The sequence below is a fragment of the Lepidothrix coronata genome, unplaced genomic scaffold (assembly GCF_001604755.1).
Source record: "Lepidothrix coronata isolate B3197 unplaced genomic scaffold, Lepidothrix_coronata-1.0 Scaffold168, whole genome shotgun sequence".
Taxonomy (NCBI): domain Eukaryota; kingdom Metazoa; phylum Chordata; class Aves; order Passeriformes; family Pipridae; genus Lepidothrix; species Lepidothrix coronata.
The window spans coordinates 63014-82021 of record NW_016690348.1 but is presented as its reverse complement, the minus strand read 5'-3'; the positions used below and the strand labels follow the sequence as shown (position 1 = coordinate 82021).

At 41.2% G+C, this 19008-nt stretch overlaps 1 protein-coding gene across 1 annotated transcript in view; it reads left to right on the top strand.

Annotated features, from left to right (window-relative positions):
• Positions 1-19008, top strand: part of RAD51B (RAD51 paralog B) — a 288156-nt gene that overhangs the window by 209746 nt on the left and 59402 nt on the right. Inside the window, exon 10 of the mRNA XM_017829726.1 lies at positions 13481-13599. Within this exon, the coding sequence (XP_017685215.1) occupies positions 13481-13599 (119 nt within the window). The remainder of the gene's footprint in view (positions 1-13480; positions 13600-19008) is intronic.

Below are 19008 nucleotides of genomic sequence, written 5' to 3'. Positions count from 1 at the left end.
TATATCCAGTTGTGTTTTCAGTGAAGGTGTCTGCATCTTCATTCATATGCAGCATCATGTTGCCATTATGCAGAGTTGAGATACTGTGCCCTGCAGGCAGCATTGGTTTAAGGCTGGTCAAAGGCAGCCTGTCTTCCAAAATTTATTTGGACGAGTTTGCTTAAATGCTTACATTTCAGTCTTGGCTCCATGGGAAGTACTAAGACATTTGCTGCATGTTCTAGTCATACTTTATTGGAACATGGTCACAGAGTGGCATCCTTTTCCACGAGGCATATAACACTTCATTGAAGCTCAGACTAGAAAGTTTCTTTTTAATTTAAAAAATAAACAGAACAACAAAAGACTGTGTATTTGTTTATATTGCATAGCTTTGGAGATCATGTTTGTACTGCTAGTATCTCATATGATGAGGCATCAGCTTTCCTAGCTGAAGTGTATTGTCCTGCTGACAAAGTACTTGAAGGAATGCCCTTATGTTGTTGGAAATGACACTGGTCATGCAGCAGGGGGACAGTCTCCTGTTAGTTACAGTCCGTAACAAGCCAATGCCCGGTGGAGCTGCAGTGCTGGTAAAGTGAGATGTGCCAGCTTCTGTGCTGTGACACAAACCAGATTCCCAACTGCTGGTAGCTGCTGCCATCTTGCAACACTTCGAGTGACAGTAGAAATGCTAACCCTCACCACTTCTCTCAATTACAGCCCAGGCAGTTATTTCCTGCCTCCTAAGAGGCAGCTTAGTAGTTGAGATGAGATTAGTGCTTGTAATTTCCTGGCCTCAAATCTTGACCAGTGGCTCTGTTTCATCAGTAAAAAGAATTACTTGCAGTCATATGTTTTTAAAGTACATTGATTAGGTTTATTCTTGGGGGAGGGGGGGAATAAAAGCATGTAGTGTTTCCATACCTGCTGTAGGCCAACACAAAGCACTTATAAAAATCCCACCAAGACTGCTTATACATATATGGGATATGTGCTGATTTTTTTCAAAGCAGATAAAAGAGGTTTGAAGGGTCAGAAAATGTGTAAATCACCTTAATTCTTTAATTTTTAAACATTTCCTGTAGATCAAGAGGTACTTGGGGGGGGAAAAGCTGCATCTAGACTCAGTTTTGTACTCTTGGCTATTACAGCTGTCATAAGTTAATTCTCAAGTTGTTTTCTCGGCAAGAATTTTTGATAGTGGTATAGTATAACAAATTAGGATTGGCTCTCTTTTGAAATTTATAATCTTGTTGAAATGACAGAGAGCTCGTGTGGCATAAAAGGTCAGTTGCTATGTTATATATAACTTCTTGTTTTCATCTCCTACTGTTCTTGCAGGGAACTAAAAATGTTTTAGACAACAGATGTGGAACACTTAAAATATTTGGAATGTGTGGGAATATGCTGAGGGACCACCTGTCCTGCAATGTGAAAGACAGAATTGGTTTGTGAGCACTGTTTGTTACACTTGCAGTGAACAGAAGGACTTGTATGCTAAAAGTAAAACAGAATGAAAATTATGGGGTACTAAGCTGACTTTACTCAAGGAAACATCAGGAAGGCAGTTGAATCCACAAGTCCAGTGCTTATTAATACTTAGCGAATAATCCACATTTGAGATTCCCTTAATAAGTATAGCCTGAAGCAGTTGCTCAACCTCAGGAAGCTCATGGTTAAGAAGAAAAGAAGCAGAATTTATCTGATTTAGCCTAAAATAAGGTATTCTATTTATTGTTTGACTACTTCTACTAGTCAGATCCTGTCTATTTAGTTACTAATTAACAATTACAACTAGTAATTACTACAATGGCTATTCTTTTTGAAAACAACAAAAAACCACAAACTATTTACATATTGTAGAAAACTATGGTTTTGATAATTTTGGATTGCTTTAGAGGCTAAGGATGTTGAGGTCGTTTGTTCCTGGTGTCTATTTTTCTCCATTTTTACTACTTATTGACTCAAGTTAGCAAATGCTATTTCACAGATGAGGGAACAAAGGCACAGATAGGATCACTATGAAGCATTTGCATTTCTTCATTTGGAGTTCTGGCATGTGAGCACCCACTGTTCCTTATTATCTTTTTTCCTTCAATGATTTTTTAAAAGGAGGATATTAAAATTGAGATGATAACTCAATAATTGTTCCCCACCTCAGGGAACAATTGTGAAGATAGTTAATGTTTATACCATTTGTCCCCTCTTTTCCTCACTGCAACTGTTGCATGAAACTACCATTACTCTGGTTCAGCCTACAGTGCAAAGGGAAGGTATTGCTCAGTGCTTCTACCCATAGGCAAGCTTCAGCTGGGAAACAGTCAGTACATCAGGCTCTGCTTTAAACATGAAAGTGATACGTAAATCAGAAAGAAATTCAGAAACTGAGATTCATTCCCCGTTCTATGGACTTTGGAAAGAGTGAAGTCTGGTTATGCTTCATGGCCCAGGTCTCTCTCTAAATTTTGAGTATGAATGTGAAGCTGTCCTTCAAAACCGAAATCTCTGCCTGATAGCACATATCCACAGTTGGTGAATGAAACAGCTCTTGATGCACTTTCTTGGTAACAATGACAGAAAAAGTCAGGACACACATTAGCAGTGCTTCCCACAGGAAGGAGTACAATTCTCCCTGCCCTTGGATATAATGGCTCACTACTGTATACTATGCAAACAAATTACATGTACTGTGGGAGCCACAACTTTAAATTTCTCAGCCTTTTTGCATGCAAAAATCGAGCATTAATTATGCATTTTTAGATTTAAAGTTCTTCCTTTGCTGGAGGGAGATCTCTGTGATTAAAGGAAGCAGTTTTCATTGAGCCAGACAAACTCTGATCTGTCCTCTTTTTCACCTCCCCGGAGGGCAAAGACCAACAGCTTGAGGGTGACCCCTTCAAGAGGTTTCACTGAAAAGGAAGATGAGAAAGGCTGGACAGGCTCTAATGCTCTGCACTGGAGCCAGGAAAAGGCAGCTGTTTCTAGCCTTTCTGATGTTTGGGATTTGGGGTTTTTTGGGTTTTGTTTTTGGGTTTTTTTTCCTCTTTCCTAGTGGCTGAGATCTGGGCTTGCTGCCATATCTGTTTGTCTGTCTGTCTCATGTTGTTTTTCTCAGAGAGCTTCAGAGGCCAGTTGCCCATAGTCAGTTGCTGGGAACAGAGGTTGTTCCTTGTATCATCTTAACTCTCCATGCCAGTGTGTGCATGCTTGAATAGGAAACAGCGAGATCTGTCAAAGTAGCCCTTTTCTTTAGGGCTTTGAGGCTTCATTCTCCATGGCCATCTGTTCCCTTTCACCCTTTTGGACAATGTTGCTATTTGAAACCAACCACTCTTTGCTCTCTCCCTTTCCCCTTACCCTCCCCCCTGCCGCCCCAGATCTGGGAAAAAGGGAAAAAAAGTTTCTGGCCCTCACTGGCTTCTAGAGCATTCAACCATTTTTTAGTCCAAGGACTAAAAGTGGTATTTTGCAATTTTTTTATTTTTCACTGACTTTAAAAAATATAGTACCTCTCAGGAGAGAAAAGTCCCTGCAGTCAAAAGATCATTTTAGATTTATGCATTACTCTCCACAGAGCACTTCGATGTCCTGTCACTGCCTGATGCAGACTACAGTGAAAACTTGGCACATCTTGGAATATTTTGCATTATAACAGGAACGGAAGGAACCTCCTATAGTTAAGACTGTATAACTGTTTCCCTTCTAACCCTCTGTCTTCAGTCAGAAAAGCTTATCAGGATAAAATTTTCCAGTCTTGGTTGTTTTCCAAAATTGAATTTATTTGCTAAGTTCAGATAAAGTGAGTCATTCCTTTTTGAGAATGAGATGACGAAAAAAACTCATACCTTCTCCACGCCAGGATGGGTGACTGTGCCATGAAGTGGGGGACTGATTTGCTGAGAACCTCCTGGAAAGTCTCTGTCGGTCACAGAGTGAAGCCAGACCCCTGTAATCCTCAGTCATTTTAACATCCTCCGTATTATATACTGCCTCTGTGTGTATGTGCCTAAGTACATAAATATATGTGCATTTTCAGCTTTGTAATGAGTCCGTTCTGAACAGTGAGCCCTGTGGTGTCTGCATGTACTAAAATGTTTTGTCATACATCATAAGTGAGAGGGAACACATTTTCTATACATGGGTGTAGAAAAAATATGAACATGCCCAATTAATGTATGTTCAGAAGCTACTTCAAATTGTGATTGTGAAGGTACTCTGAGTACTCAGATGCATCTGCTAGGTCTGTGTATAGGGTTTGCTGAGCCAGTCCAAAAGATACTTTATTAGAGAAGAGGTTGCATCCTTCAGCTTGTGTCATGGACTTCTATAAGCTGAGACCTAGATACACTCAGTGAGACCTATTTTGGCAAATACAGACTTGTGGTTAAATACCAGTTAGGAAATGCCACAGTCAACCCTGATGAGATTCATTATGAGAAATAATTGAGTCCATCATTCTGTGTTTGATAGGCAGAGTTGAAATTGCACACAGCATTTTTTACATTTAGTATTTCCTAACTTTTATGTTCGTAGTCATACAACCACAACATTTTTCCATTTCAGCTTTTGTGATGGATAGTATTAACAATTTGGCCAAATCTGAACTCCAGATGTGAACAGCTGTAATTTGCAAACAATCATCTCTGGCCCTCAAATGTTTGGCTGAACTCTGTTTCCATGTTGCAGGCTGAAAGAGGATTGTTTCCTTCTGGAATTTCAGTTTTGATAACTCTGGCTCATGATCCAAGCTTTATAGCTCTAAGATTGTTGTTTTTATTTGTACCTAGAGGGAATTGTTGCAACTGTAATCTACGGTACCAGTGTTAAGAACACTGAAAGCTAAATTTTCAAAGAAATTACAATGTTTATCATGCAAAGTAAAGCAGTTTGCTTGGTTTTAATAACAATCTCAACTTGAAGTACTATTTAACACTGATTTTTAAACACAGTCCTTATGGTTGACAGCCCCACCCTGGAGTCTTAATTATTGCGTGTTTCCACCCTCTGTTATCAAGAAGTCACTGAATTTGAAAATTATTCTGAAAGAGGACCACTATTGAAATATTCCTGTGCTCAGGAGTGAAAAGGGCATGTAACTTAATTCATTAATTCAAATCCATATAACTAGGCTGTGATCAGAAATTGTTACTCTCTAAGGCATTTAATGTTGAATATATTAAGAAAATACACCACAGAATGTCAGTGCTAGTGTTAATTGAGCAAACTCAGGTGCTGGCAGTGATCCAGCTGTAGTAGTACGATGTTCTCTGTATCTTCCTAGCAGAATATATTTACCAAGGAAGACCTTAGTGCTTGTTTAAAACTAGCTTGCATACACCTACTGTCCTTTTCCATCTGCCGCATAGGCATATCATCAGCCTGCTCCTTGGGAGATGGGCAGCCGTGTCAGAAACACCCTGGGTAAGTTAGTACTAGTCAGTGCTTTTATCGGTCACTTTGATGGAGAACTCATTGTGCAACAGAAACTGGCCTCTCTCCCTCCTACCCCCATCACCCTTCCTCACCCTGACTCTCAAATGTACTCTAAGGTTCATTTGCAGATTGACTCCTACCTTGCCTGGAGTGCCGCTGCTTTTGCCTGCATTGTGTCAGTTTTCCGGGTATGAGAGCTAAGTTGCCATGACACTGTTTCTTTACCAGAACATATTTTATGGGAAAAAAATGTAAACTGTGGAAATACAGTCTGCATCTTATACCACAGCATCCTAACATGACCATATTGCTGTGAACTGCATTCTGAAAGTCACTGCAGTTTCAGAGCTGCATCTCCCTCTCCTCCCCCCAACTTGTATTAGCTTTTGTTCCGCCTTTCTGGGATTCAGCCATTTATGCTTCTAGGCTTTAGGCTGTTATATTGAAGGGGTGAGTGTGGCAGCTGGCTTATTTGGTTCTAGTCTGGAAACTTTGGAAGTGGCAATTCCAGATGGTGGGTAAACGCTAGCAAAGACTGATGAAGTTTAGCAACTGAGATTAACCATCCTGGGAAAATCAGATATGATAATGTCATGGCTGTGTAGGTCAGAGGGCCAAGGCTTGCAGAATACAAGGCTTCAGTTGCTCTGACAGTGCGATTCTAAATCTTATTTCTTTATTCAAGCATTAAGGGTCCTACACACATGTAATTCTAGCATTCTGCCCCATCCCTCCTACATACCTTCTGATAAATATCTCAATCTGTTTAATTCCCAGAGGGAACTTAACCTAAAAAGATACAGCAATAGCTTGTAGCATGATTGGTGAGGTGATAATTAAAAGCACTTTCTGGATCACAGGGCCCTAGCATTGCCAGATACCATGATTGGGCAAACTTTGTTTTTCAACCTATGCATCCTTTATAGGTGCATGCAGGCAGAATTCCTTACATGGGTTGTTTGGGACTTTTTTTTCTCCCTTACCTGAATGGTTTGGGATTTTATTTTCTAGTCTTGTAGAGACAAGAAGAAGTGACTGTATAGGAGAGTTTGAAGGAAGAAGCTGCTTTACGTTTTAGTGGTGAGTGGTGTGGGAGGAGAACTCTGGGTACAAAGAGAGTTGTGTAAATTAGTCTAATTCTAGATTTTAGAAAAAGAGGGAATTTCTGAAAGAGCACCATTAGAAAGGCAAGGAGCTGAGGGGTAAAGAATTTATCGTTGGTTACAGAAAGTAATTGACTTAACCGATGTCTTCTACTTGATCTTCACCATCCCTTCCACCAAAGCACTACGTGTTGGGTCATTTGCACAGCACTGCAGCAATGATAGAGGGCTGGAAACTCATCACTTTGTGGTGTGGTGTGGTGTGGTGTGGTGTCAGGCTACAGAGGCAGAAGATTTTCACCAGTAAAAAGGAAGTATCTGTTCCCAAGGATCTCAACTCCACAATTCTCTGATTTGAGCCTTGTTTCAGGTTCTATAAACCACCAGCTGTATTCCCACCTCCACAGATCTCCTGAGACCTAATCATTTTGGTCATGGCTGGTAGCTTTTCTGGCAAGAAATCAGACCAGCTGGATTTTTTCATTTCTTAATGCCAATTCCTTTTTTAGGTGAGCAGACAGGAGTCTCAGTACTAGCATATGTGTGCTTCTCTTTCTGTCTGTTGCTCTCTTTCTCAACTCAGAAGAGAATTGACATGAACTCACCAATGAGTTCAATGAGGGAATGAGATCTTCTGGTGCAAAACACACCGGTAACAGTAGGCATGCTGGTGTGGGATTAAAAGCAAACCAGTATCTGTCCAGTTCTCTGGTGGACCCTTCCTATATCTTGAGCTGGATAGAAGTCCCAGCTGATTATTTGGGGGTAGAATAATGGTTAATATTACTTATTTGAAAAAGCTTCTGATGTTTCATGGAGAATACTGATAGTCCTTATTTATACACAGTTTTTCTGGCCTGTCACATATTTTGGCGTATTTTCTCTCATCCCTTAGAGAAGAGTCCTTGTAAATGGGGAATAATCAGCAGCAGCTAAGAGACTTGTAATCTGCAGTTCTCATGAAAAGAACGTCTGTAAGTCAGGAACTGTCTTTTTGTTCTCTGTTTAGTGGTTTGCATATTGCAGATGAGAACTCTAGGAGTTGTCACAATAGAAATAATGAATGACTGGAAAAAAGACATAATAATGTGAAAATAATGAAAAACTGCAAAAGACTTTAGTCTTGATCTAAATCAGATTAACCCTGCAAAAATCACCCAGAATGTGTACACATATGCATAAAAATAATGATAAACAAAACAGTGTGAAAACTCACCTATTTGAGGCATATGAGATAAATAAACCATGTTGTCGAAAATGAGAAGTGAGCTTGTTCCCTTTCTGTCACATTCACTGCTGTGTCCATCAGAACTTTGCAGCTAGAGTCTGTAACTGGTAATTTTTGGTCTCTTGATGATGACGACTGAATCGGAACAGTCTGTTTAGTGTAATCATGAGTAGGCATTTCAGTGCCATGGTAGTAGCATAACTACAAACTAGGGGTGGTTAAAAAAGTTTCCATTGAAACAGATTTCTTTTTTAACTGGGGATTAGTGGGGGTATACACTTCACTGCTTTGTTTGCCAAGTATATTTTGATGACTATGCTATTAAAAAAAATACACATCATTGATTACTAAACATTGATTCCAACTTCCAGCTAAAATATTTCTACTTAATTTTAATTAAAATTTGAAGTAAAATGGAATAATCTGGGGTGGGGTGTGTATGTATGTGTGTGTGTGTGTAGTTTGTACAGATTTAGAACTGGGAGTTTTTTGGGAGTAAAATTGCCAGAGTGCCCTCTCTTAATAAAAGGAAGAGAATAAGTATTTTAAAAGTTAGAATTTTCACATCTCATTTTGTGGCCAAGCTTGATTTCTTACAGCAGCAAGTGTTTTTCCTGCCATATGTCCTAATAAGTATGTATGAAGTCAATGCTGTGCTTTAGGATCTATCTTGGTTGACCAGTGCAGAGAGTGAGACGGTCACCACTGTAGGGTAAGAGAATCAGTCACCTTTTGACTGAAAAAAAAGCTGTGGAGAAGGGCTGAAAATGGCAGAAGCCAGCACGTGGGAGTTCGAAGAGCGCTGTGGTTAGTTACTTCACAGATGAGTTTGTCCTGTGGGTTGTTTTTTTACTGTGTGATGGGTTTTTCCACCACTGCATATTTCTGTACTTGTACTTTCTGAGTAGGTGAGGATGGAAAAATACATTAGGGGTTGAAGGTTTTTTTTTCTTTTTTTTCTTCTGGTCTTATTGTTAGAGATTTGCACCAAAAATACAGACTAAATGCAATGCAGGTGAAAAGCAGTGATCTTTGAGCTCGGCCAGTCAACCAGAAAGCTGCACACCCTGAACAAGAGGGAAAGTACTTTCATTCTTATTGCATGGTGTGCTGTTTTTGTTGAGCTCAGTAGTTGAATTCTTTATAAATATTTTCTTTGTACTTTCAGAGAGTTTTTTCTTCTTTTTGATAGATCAGGCTTTTATCAAAGTGGTTTGATGTTAAGATTTGAAAGATTTGGGGACTGGTTGCTTCTCCGTTTTGTTATTTCTCTGTCATTTAGTGCATCGATCCATTTTTGGCATTTGATGAGAAAAGATTTTTGAATGGCTGTATGTGGCATTCATCTCAATGACAAGGAAGTTACTTAAAGGAAGTTTGTTTTGATTGCATTGATGGGGACAAACGAACAAAATTAATCTAGTCTTTGTGTATAAGTAGACCCAAGTGTTGCCCAGTTCATCTGACAGCTCTTTCCTGGGCACTGGAGCCCAGTGCAACCCTCTTCTGCTTGGAAGCAGCACAGCAGGCCTCAATTGAAGAGTCACCCTTTCTTCTTTGCTTTTCCCCTGGTTGTGGAGAGGCAGTTACTTTGCATCTGATTCATACCACAAGCAGCTTTATTTTCACTTGTGACAGCTGTTCAGTGACAGTGAAGCAGCCAGTTCCTCCTCTCTGCTTGCAGTCCAGAACAGATACGGTCTCTGCTGGTGCCCTAAAGAGTTCAATATCCCAGGAGACAGTAGAACAGACACCTCATGCAATCCTTGGCCTATCTGCTGATGTGCCCTTTGAAGATCAATTTAATGCTAGTTCTTTTTGTGTGAGGAAGCAGGGGGTGTTTACAGGAATTGCAATCATCCATTTTCCTTGAGGTGAACCAGAATACATAAAACAGGGAGTTGTTCAGAGGTCTTCTGACAGCCTTCTAGCACGCACCTACACCTCTCCGTGCTAGGATCCCATCTCTGTGCTTCTGGACACCTACTCCCTTTTCCCACATACTGCATCCATAAGCTGAGATCTGCCAGCTTTCCCTCATCTGCATGTCAGACCTTTTTTCTTCCTTTCCCTGGTCCCTGTACTCCCTGTATCACCTCTGACCTGAACAGAAACCATCATACCAGTAGTGACTGGAGTAAGAACCATGCTTTAAGCAGACTGGAGAGACTGTAACTACTGCCTGTCAGCTGATTGCACATTGCACATTGCAGGCTCTGTGGAAGCATCCACCCCACAACATGGATAAGCGCCTTCATGTCACAGCTCAGAGCTGTTGCTCCGTGCCACTGTGAAGTATTTCAGGTTGGAGAGTTTGGGGACCTCTGAGCAGAGATCAAAGTCTTACAAGCCTGTTTTCTTCTTGGGCCAATGTTGGTCCGATACTCCCATTTCTAAATATGAAAATATCATGGTTTGGAAGCACAAGGCAGTGTGTGATGAAAAATATCACTTTCTCTGAACAGTGTTATCTATCTACTTCCTTTGTCCACTTCATTAATGACTAAGTAGTGGTTGAAATAACAGAAAAGATAAGTCCAAGGTTTTTTTAAGGCCATGTTTCAACATAAATCTGTTTTCTTAACATATCCTCTTTCCTTCCTCTGAGACATTTACTATCTTTTTGTGTTTAGAGCAAGAAGAAGGAATGCAGCATGTGTTGTCGCTGCCCTTGAACTTCTTAGCAAAGCTGGCACTGCTTCCTCCTTGGTTTACTTCACTTCTTGTTTTGCCTCTCTATCCACCTAATGCATCAGTTCACAGGAGGATCCCTTATAAAATGGAAACCTTTCCAGTGAGGCGTTTCTTTCCATCCTGTAAAAAGTCTCTGCTGTAAATTTGTTCCAGGTTTATTAACTACTTTGCACCAAAGTCATAAATTTTAATAACTTCACAGAAGAGGATTTGCCCTCTTTAGATAGGGGCTGACACAGTATGGTACAGCACACTTCCTCCCATATAATAAAATAAATTACAGCAATTAGCTTGTTCTGCCACAACCCTTATACATATAGCATATCTCTTCATTTTGGGATAGGCTTTAGGCCTGGAAGGAATGCAGAATTAGGAATTGCTATGGAGTGATGTCTCCACAGTGTAGTAGCAGCAGGTTCCAGACATTTAACTGCATAAATGCCTGGCTCAGGGTTGCTGTTACTCCCTCTGTTACCTAATAGCAGAGATACATGATTTGAGGGAAGTTTGGGTATGAATTTTGTGGCTGTTTTATGCCAACACCAGCTACTTCTGGAATGTCTGGGCTCTTTGTAGTCAGGAGCCTGCAAGCAAGGGTGGGTGAATTGCTTCTTGATAGTGTGGAGTGGTGGCTTACAGGGGTGCAGTTACATCAGCTGTGAGGAAAACACCTCCACACCCACCAGAACTCACGCTTAGTTCTCTCACTTGAATTTAGTAATTCCTACCCATTTCTAACAGGTGGGAAAGAAGGACTGTGTTGACTGCAGCTTATTCCACGAGAGGATTGCAAGACTTTAAAGCTGCTCCACTGTCTTATACTCTCCATTATCCTGTTTGTACAATAATAGTATTTCACTTTTGTAGTGTTAGCACAAACCCAAAAATTTGTAGAACTTAATGAACTTAATTAAGTAAATCACTTTGAGTCATTTTAAGGGAATGAAATACAGACCTTCTAGCCCCTTGCTTTAACACTTGTGTTTCCTCCTCCAGCTGGCAAATTAAATACAAAACGTAGATGACGAGTAATTATTCTTGTTAGCACATCCACCTTCCCAGTAAAGATGGGTTACACTAATTAACAGAATAGCATTCCTTAACACTGAAACTTCCAGTTAGGTGCTCCTCTGATGAGTTATTCAGGTGGAAGTTTGCTGCTTATCAAGATATTTGTTTTAAGTAAAGAGAAGCAGCCATCCTTGCTGGATGGCACAAGTATAGCCCATTTTCAAACTAGAACAGATGTTCTGGAGATGCAAGTATTGTGCACATCGGAGTGAGTTCCCGTGATGTGGGAGGTAATTCAGGCAAGTACAGAGTCCAGTCTCTTTTCAAACTATTGTCTTGAACCAGGTGCTTCACTCATTTCTTTTGTAGACCTTTAATTTAAAGACCTAATCCAAATCCAGTTGATATTAATTGAACCTTTTATTACTTGGTGCAGGGGGGAAGGTTTGAGGTCTTCAGCTAAATCCTGTAGTGCACTGCAATCATTCCAGGCCCCTCTCTCCAGCCTGCTGCTCTCCTCTGCCTAATGCAGTCTAATAAAGTGTCCTTCTCATTGCTTGCAAGCTACCAGCAGTGATATAAATAATTATTATTACTGCATGTCAACACTTTTGGTCTTATTCTTTACTGGATGTTTTTCCAAAATAAAAGCTTTAGTGGATGAAGAAATTATGATTCTGGTCTGAACAGTTCAGTTGGGGGAGAGGCGGGGAGCGAGTAATAAACCCCACAACCTTGCAAATGTAAAAGTAATGAAGAGTTTTAAACCTCAATCTTCCAGAAGCTCTGCTGGGCTGCAAGATGACTTTGTCATCTCAGTAAGTTTTGCTTCCAAAACCTAATACTTATAATTTAGATTTCTACATTAACTGTTGCATTGCTGATAATTTTGACAGAAACATAAGGCTGCTTTATTGCAGAGAAAGTATCTGGTCTAACTTTCATTGGTTTAGTTAACAAGGATTTCACTACTGTCCTGGGAAAGCAATTTTGTTTGTTGCTCGATAGATGACAGAAAGTTACCTGACTTGAAATCTAACTGTCTCTTACTCACTCTTGGCTTTTTAACAGTATGGACTGTCTGCCTCAAACAGTTCAATTTTCAACTTGCACATGATCATTTATACCCACATAACTAGGATTTTGTTTCTGAATTTCTTGGGTTTATCTGACTTGCACTATTCTTGAAGTGTCATTTGAAGTACAAACAAGTCACCCATCTATCTGTTCGTCTTACATAGAATTTGTGATAAGATGAAGGTCTTAGGCATCCTACCTGCCTGCATATGTGTATGTGTGTATGTATGGATCTCTGGTTGTGGTATGAGAAAGCTCAGGTGCAATGGCATTTCAGCAAGCTGCATCAGGTGGCATTATTGGAAATGCTTCTTTATGTTGTCATTGCTGATTGCAGCAAAGTGCATTTTCCTTTAAGGTTATCTAAAATTCATATGATTTCAGAGACACCAGAATGGTAGTTGCAGCTAAGGGGCTCCCTTCTTTGCAAATCGTAGAAAATGTGTAGGATGCCTGATGGCATGAATCAATATTCTGATTTTTATGTCAGGGTATTGTGGCAGCACATTCTGCTCCTTTAGCTTCCCTTTTTGTTATGTCAGTATACACTGTGACTCTGCTAGCCTGCTTCCCTCTCCTCTGTGCTCATAGAAAGCTAGCTTGCTTGGGGATAGAATATCTAAAGAGGAAAAGACAAGTGTCCCCCATGCATGGTGCACCTCCAGATATTTAGAAAATGTACTGGTCTCTCCAAGAAGGTAGGTACTACTTTGCAACAGCTCTTTAATTCTTGGCACTTTGTCTAGGTATCAAAGGGTGAGATGGAGAACTCAAACTGTGGCGTTATAAATAAACAAGAAAGGTAGGAAATTAATGTAGGAGTGTGATCTGTTAAGTACCACTTGTGATTACCTAGCTTAGGGAATGATCTGAGATGACTGATTAGAGTTTCCATGCTGAACCCTTCTTTGTGGCACAGTCCTGATGCAGTTTCTTTCATTTTTATCTTCAGGGGCTTCTGTAAGTGGGAAGAAGGATTCTGGTTGTGTGACAGCAGCCCTTGGCAACACGTGGAGTCACAGCGTCAACACCAGGCTCATACTACAATATCATGACTTGCCAAAAAGACAGGTGAGAAACAATGAATAGAATTTAAATAAAGCTACACCAGCAGTGCTCGGTCAGATGGGCTGTGTCCTTCAGCCTCTGTGGTTATTCTAGGTGTGTTGAGAAGTTGGCACTCTAGAGCCAATTGCTTATTTGGGGTGGGGGGTAGTCAGTGTCCTTTGCTTTTAAGGGATGGCCAGTGTCTTCCTGTGTTAGGATGGGCTTATCTGAGTCACAGCTGGCACAGGCATACAAGTTCCTTGAGCTTTTAGTGCATTCCACTAGTGCATTGTAGAAATGAAAGGTAATCCTTAAAGAGCTTACCTGCACAGGGATTTTGGGGCAGGAGTAGAAACCTTTTACTGCCATGATTCTTTTGCTGTCATGCTGGCTGCTCTTTGTGCCCAGTTTCAGCTGTGACTGTTAGGACAGGGAGCACTCTGTCTTCTGTGATTGCTCTTTGTGAGTAAAAGCTTGCTGCTTGCACCAGCAAGCTTAGCTTTGAGCAGTAAGTATGGCACCAATTTTCCAGAAGTATGCCTGCAAATAGGAGAATGTTGAACCCTTTTTGCTAAGAGACTTTATGTTTTTGAGTGAAATATAGTAGCATTCTGACTGCAATCTTCACCTCTTAATTTAGAAAACTGTGGAAAAACTAGGAGACAAGACATTTGGGGAATGATTGAGAGAATAAGGGTTTTTTGTGTTTTAAAAACACCATAACCCCTGATTTCATTTGTCCTTTGGGATATCTGTGGTTATAATCTATTTTGGCTTTGTCTGTTCTGTTTTTGCATTGATGTAACTCTTTCCAAAGGCTGTGACCCTCAGTCTTAATGTTATTGATTTTCTGCCAGTTAAAGTAGAGAGCTGTCAGAAAAATTGCTATGTGATATTTGTACCATCTTACTTCTGTAGCATTACTACCCATGTGCATTCAAATTGGTCCTCCTGGCTTTACTGCCACAGCACAAGGTTTCTCACTTTTTGGTTGCCATCTTTAGAGCAAGAGAAGAGGAAGCCATCCTGTTTTGTTAGAAATTTATTTATTAGAGGTAAAATTATAATGATAACACTCCTGTTCCTATGAGTAGTGGGCACAGTGGTAGTCCTCTGGACTCTGAGGGAGGAGGTTAAGTGTGTCAAAGGAAGGTAGAAAAGGCATCTTCTGGACTTGCTTCTAAAAACCATGCATAGAAATGTACTTTCTGCTGCTGCCCTTAGAAGTTCTTTTCTGTTCTGCTTCTTATGCTGGTCTGTAATGAGTTCTCCTTTTCTTCAAAAATACTAGGTTGTGCAAAATACAAAACTATTCGCAAATTTCCTGGATCGCTTTGGAGTTACATGAGAGGTGGAGTTGGCCGAGGGTAAAGGGCAGGAACTGGGCCCTGTGCTACTTCATGATGCACAAAGTCAGCTAAAAAGGATTAAGAACATTCCTCTGGTGGGGGAAAAAGAGAGCAGTTTTCCTAAAGAACATTCAGATATTACATGTAGTTTTTCCTGATTTTGTTTGAGAAGTAACAGATCACAAGGGTATGAAAAGTTGTGTTCAAGTTTTTAAAATTATAACCTGCTTAGCAGAGTTTTCCTCTCTTCCTGACTGGATTTATCAGGTGCAGCACCTTGCTTAAGTGTGAAGCCATGGGCTCACTCTTTTTTAATTAGGCAGAGAAACTAAAGCTACAGTGAAGAAAAACAACCTTAAAGTAAGTGTTAGCATATATTATTAAAAGCAAAGTAATTTGAAGTAGAAGCATGATAGGTCTGTGAAGTCCATGAATGAAATGGGATATGTCCACAATATCCTGTAAGTATTTTCCTCTTGCTGGTATCTGTGTCCTTTTCTCAGATAAATTCTCTTTTCTTAAACTCACAAAAGTCTTTCAGGTAGACATGCAGTTTCCAGGAAGGCATCAAGAGTCACCCTACCTGTAGCAGCACTGTATTGATCAAATTACTATAATTGTATGCATGTATGGTCCTTTATAATTGTTTTATACCCACTTTCAGAACTGAACTGTGGATAAGGGTGCCTCAGTTCTTGAGATGCCATTTCAGTCATCATAAGGTGGTTCTACCAGGAGTGCTTTGAAAATCAGCATTTTTTAAGGAAGCTTAATATGAAAATCTTAAGTCAGTAATCACATTTAGGGGGCCCCTGGTGGTCTAGTGGTTAGGGTGCAGGATTTTCACTGCTGCGACCCGGGTTCGATTCCCAGCCCCCCGGGCAGATGGAGCTCGTCAGCCCTGTAAGGCAATCCATCTAAGAGAAGGTCACTCTAAACAAACCTACGTCCTGAGACCCTCACTGCCACTGTCCGAGCTTGCTCGGCCCCGGCAGATGAACCTCAGGATTAAAGGGTGGGCTCAGTTCAGCGCACGCTGTGTCTCACCTAAAAAATCCACTGCGCAGGCTCGAAGGGTTAATGACCTTTCCCAAATCTTCGCTCGCGAAGACTGGCCATTATTATTAATCACATTTAAAAATTCTCATATTACTGTATTAAAACAAGCAAACAAACAACGCAGAAACCCATGATTATATGTAGTCATGGTTTTGAAGTAAAATTTTGCCCTGAAAAATTACTGAAAGCACACAGTTGTTCCAGAGACTTTAGTGAAAAGTAGTGCAAAACCAAGTTTTTCCTGCTTTTCAAAATTTGTAACCTTACAGAATCAATACTATACAAGGAATACCCTGTGTTTTCATAGAATTATTGAATATGCTGAATTGAAAGGGACCCATCGGGATCATCAAGTTCGACTCCTGGCCCTGCACAGGACAACCATGTGCCTGAGAGCATTGTCCAAATGCTCCTTGGACTCTGTCAGGCTTGGTGATGTGACCACTTCCCTGGGGAGCCTGTTCCAGTGCCCAACCAGTCCCTGGGTAAAATACCTTTTCCTAATATACAACTTAAACCTCCACTGTCTCAACTTCATGCTGTTGCTTTGAGTCCTATCATTGGTCACAAGAGTGAAGAGATCAGTACTTGCCCCTTCATGTCCTCTCATGAGTATGGTGAAGATTGCAATGAGGTGTCCCCTCAGTCTCCTCTTCTCCACATTGAACAGACCAGGTGACCTCATACAGCTTCTCCTCAAGGCCCTTCACCATCCTCATTACCCTCCTTTGGATGCTCTCTAAGAGCTTAATATCTTTCTTATATTGTGGTGCCCAAAACTGCACACAATATTCAAGGTGAGGCCACCCCAGTGCAGAGCAGAGCGGGACAATCCCCTCCCTCGACAAGCTGGTGATGCTTTGCCTGATGCCCCCCAGGACACAGTTGTCCTTCCTGGCTGCCAGGGCACTGCTGACTCAAATTCAACTCACCGTGGACCGGGGCCCCCAGGTCCCTTCCTAGAATCTCATTCCCCAATCTGTATGAACATCCCGGGTTGCCCCATCCCAGGTGCAGAATCTGTTACTTGGCCTTGTTAAACGTCATACAGTTGGTCATTGCCCATGTCTCTGATTTTTCAAGGTCTTTCTTCAGGGTCTCTCTGCCTTTGAGGGAGTTGACAGCTCCTCCCAATTTAGTGTTGTTAGCAAACTTAATATGCTTTTGAGTCCTGCGTCCAGATTGTTAATGAAAATGTTGAAGAGCATTGGGCTGAGGATGGAGCCCTGCAGAACCCCACTAGTGACTGGACACCAGCCTGGTGTTGCCCCTTTCGCTGTAACTCTTTGTGCCTGACCTGTGAACCAGTTGCTCATCCATCATGTAACATGGTTATTCAGCTGTATGCTGGACATTTTGTCCAGAAGGATGCTGTGAGAGACAGTATCAAAAGATTTGCTGAAGTCCAAAAGGATTACATCTACTGGCTTTCCTAGATCAACTAGGTGAGTTAGCCTGTCATAGAAGGAAATCAGATTCGAGAACCACAAATTCCCCCTCATGTAGCTGTGCTGGCTGTGACCAATGGCTGCATTGTCCTCCATGTGTTTCTCAATACTTTTCCATAATTTTACTGGGCACTGAAGTGAGACTGACAGGCCTGTCGTTTCTGGGGTCCTCCTTGCCCTTCTTTAAAACTGGGACAACATTCACCAGCTTCCTGTCAGCTGGGACCTCTCCGGTTTCCCAAGACCACTCAAAAATCATTGAGAGAGGTTTTGTGGTGACATCAGCAGCTCTTTGAGGATTCTGGGTTGAATCCTATCAGGCCCCATAGATCTATAAGGATTCAGCTTGAGCAGCAGATCTTGCACAATTTCAAGATCGACTGGGAGTTGATCATTCTCGCAGTCATGGTCTTCCAGTTCAGGGCACTGAGACCCCCTTGGTCTATCAGCCATGTTGAAGACAGAGGCAAAGAAAGCATTAAACACCTCTGCCTTGTCTCTGTCCATGTTTCTGAGGTGACCCTCCTCACCCTGTAATGGGCTGATGATATTTCTATACTGCCTATTGCCATTAATATATTTGAAAAAACTCTTTTTATTGTCCCTCACATTTCTGGCTGGCTCCAACTCCAGCTGAGCTTTGGCCACACGAACTTTTTCCCTACAGCAGCAAGCAGCATATTTGTATTCTTCCCATATCACTTGACCTTGCTTCCACTGGGCATACACCTTCCTTTTCCTTGCACAGTGGGCACAATTTTTTCTTTCAAATGCTAGAATTCATTCTTTATTCACTTGACCTCCCAAAGATGCTCTTCCTGGCTCTACTTTCCCTCTTTCTTTCCCTGGAGGAGGTGGCGCAGTGGTGACAGTCTGAGGGATTTTCTCTCATTACGTCTGACTTCCATGGTAGTAGAGTCAGTGCACTAATCCTCGATGCAAAATCCCACCCATCAAGAGAGAAAGCACCTCTTGAGAAGCACTTGGCCAATGTTGGTATTCTTCAAAACATGAACCGATAATGTAATTGTTAAGGAGGATTCAAGCAAGTGGTTTTCCAGAACCATAGTATCTCCTGGACAGGACAGCCTACTGGGCTACTAGGTGCTTGTTTTTAGTCATGCAGTATTTGTTTCTGAGAAAGTTCAGGGACATAGTCCCTGTTCCTAAAACTTCGAGGAATGCCAGGGCAGCAGGTGGCAGAACAAGTATGCAACAAACTAGGAAAATTAAGCGTAGAACTCCTGTACAGTTGGGATTTATTTCAAATATTAAGTAAAAAGTGCCTTTATTTTGTTTGTCCAGTAGACATTTTCGAGCCAACTATCCCTTTTTCCACCCCACCCTTCCTATGTCTGGTGAACATTAATAAGACAGCAGCCAATTCAGCAAAGTAGTGAAATTTCTGGGACATCCTGCCTGCCTTAAAATCAATTGGGTTTGCTTTATTGCTTGGATAGGAACAGGTTTCTGAATAAACAGATGAACTTTGCTCTTCTGCCTCCTTCTAGAAGCCAGTGTTCTGGTTTTTGTTTCCTCCAAGACAGAAGCAACACCACTGAGGGGGGCAGAAAGAG